The 1,232-nt window shown below is 63.4% G+C and overlaps 1 protein-coding gene across 1 annotated transcript in view; it reads left to right on the forward strand.

The window, feature by feature from the left end:
* Positions 1-824: 824 nt before the first annotated feature.
* Positions 825-1,232, forward strand: part of LOC113206340 (laminin subunit gamma-1) — a 22,005-nt gene continuing 21,597 nt past the window's right edge. Inside the window, exon 1 of the mRNA XM_052265333.1 lies at positions 825-1,097. Within this exon, the coding sequence (XP_052121293.1) occupies positions 1,055-1,097 (43 nt within the window). The 5' untranslated portion in view covers positions 825-1,054. The remainder of the gene's footprint in view (positions 1,098-1,232) is intronic.

Below are 1,232 nucleotides of genomic sequence, written 5' to 3' on the forward strand. Positions count from 1 at the left end.
CCCCCCCGCTCCTCCCCCGCCAGGCCCTTCTCGACCTCTGTGGATGCAGGGACGCGTCCGGATCTCACCGCCGCCGTCGCACTCCCACAGCCTGCCGGCCGCAGCCCTCGCGCTCCGGGGACGATGCGGAGGCGGCCATCGGCGCCGTGAGCGTGGCGGCGCGTAGCGGCCGGGCTGTTTTAGGGCCACGCGGTGGCGTTTATTTTGGTCCTTCCCGCTCTCCTCTACTCCTGCCCCCCTCGCCCCCTCATGCCTCTCCTCTCGCCCTGACGTCTTTCTTCATTCTTGAGAATTCCAGCGCCGATTCGCGGCCCCTTTGAGCCCCCGGACAATAACTCTGCCGTTTGGCGGCGGTCCTGCTCATCTCATCTCCAGGACGCCACGATAACTTCTCAGCTCGTTCTGATTTGCCACTCGCTGTTTTTATTATTTTGGGTCGGGTCTCCTTTGTTCGCCTTTCGCGACGGAAACAAGATCATGGAAAGGGACACATGTGCGAGTGGTGCCTCCCGCCCCCCGTGTTACCAATGTGTCCGAACTCATCCCCCAGGAGGGCGATCGGACAGCTCCCCGGACTGTTTCGACTCCCGGTATGCCGATCTCGAATACTGTCTCTGTCTCCCAAACTTGAGTGGTTTTGTTACCTTTTCCTTTTTGAAGGCGAAGCACGCAAGTTTCGGGGATCGTATCCGAGATCGGCATCGGAAGTCGAAACATCCCGGCGGCGGGCGGGGATGCCCTCCGATCGCCCTGCTCCCTCCTGCGGGAGCGAACGGGGACTTGGCGTTTGCTCTTCTTCTAATAAAACGATCCGCTTTTGCGTTTTCTGTTGCAGAGGTGCGTGCCGCCGTTCGAGAACGCGGCGTACGGCGTGCAGGTGGTGGCCACCAACACGTGCGGCGAGAGCGGGCCCAGCGAGTACTGCGTGCAGGCGGGCGCGGGCTCGGGCGGCCAGCGCCGCTCCTGCGACACGTGCTCCGAGGGCGAGTTCGGCGCGCGCCACCTCACCGACATCCACCAGCCGCACAACGAGACCTGGTGGCAGTCGGACACCATGCTGGCCGGCCACAACCAGGTCAACCTCACCCTCAACCTCGGTAAGGAATTAGAGAGACGTGTGCCTTTTTGTTGGCAGTGTAGTGCAGAACAGTCCGGTCCCTCCGAACAGCTGGGACACACGTGTGTGGAGCCTGCGTTGCACCCACCCCCGCGCCGCCCCCGGCCCTGCCCCG

The sequence above is a fragment of the Frankliniella occidentalis genome, unplaced genomic scaffold (assembly GCF_000697945.3).
Source record: "Frankliniella occidentalis isolate FOCC.00 unplaced genomic scaffold, Focc_3.1 Scaffold26, whole genome shotgun sequence".
In the NCBI taxonomy this organism is placed as follows: domain Eukaryota; kingdom Metazoa; phylum Arthropoda; class Insecta; order Thysanoptera; family Thripidae; genus Frankliniella; species Frankliniella occidentalis.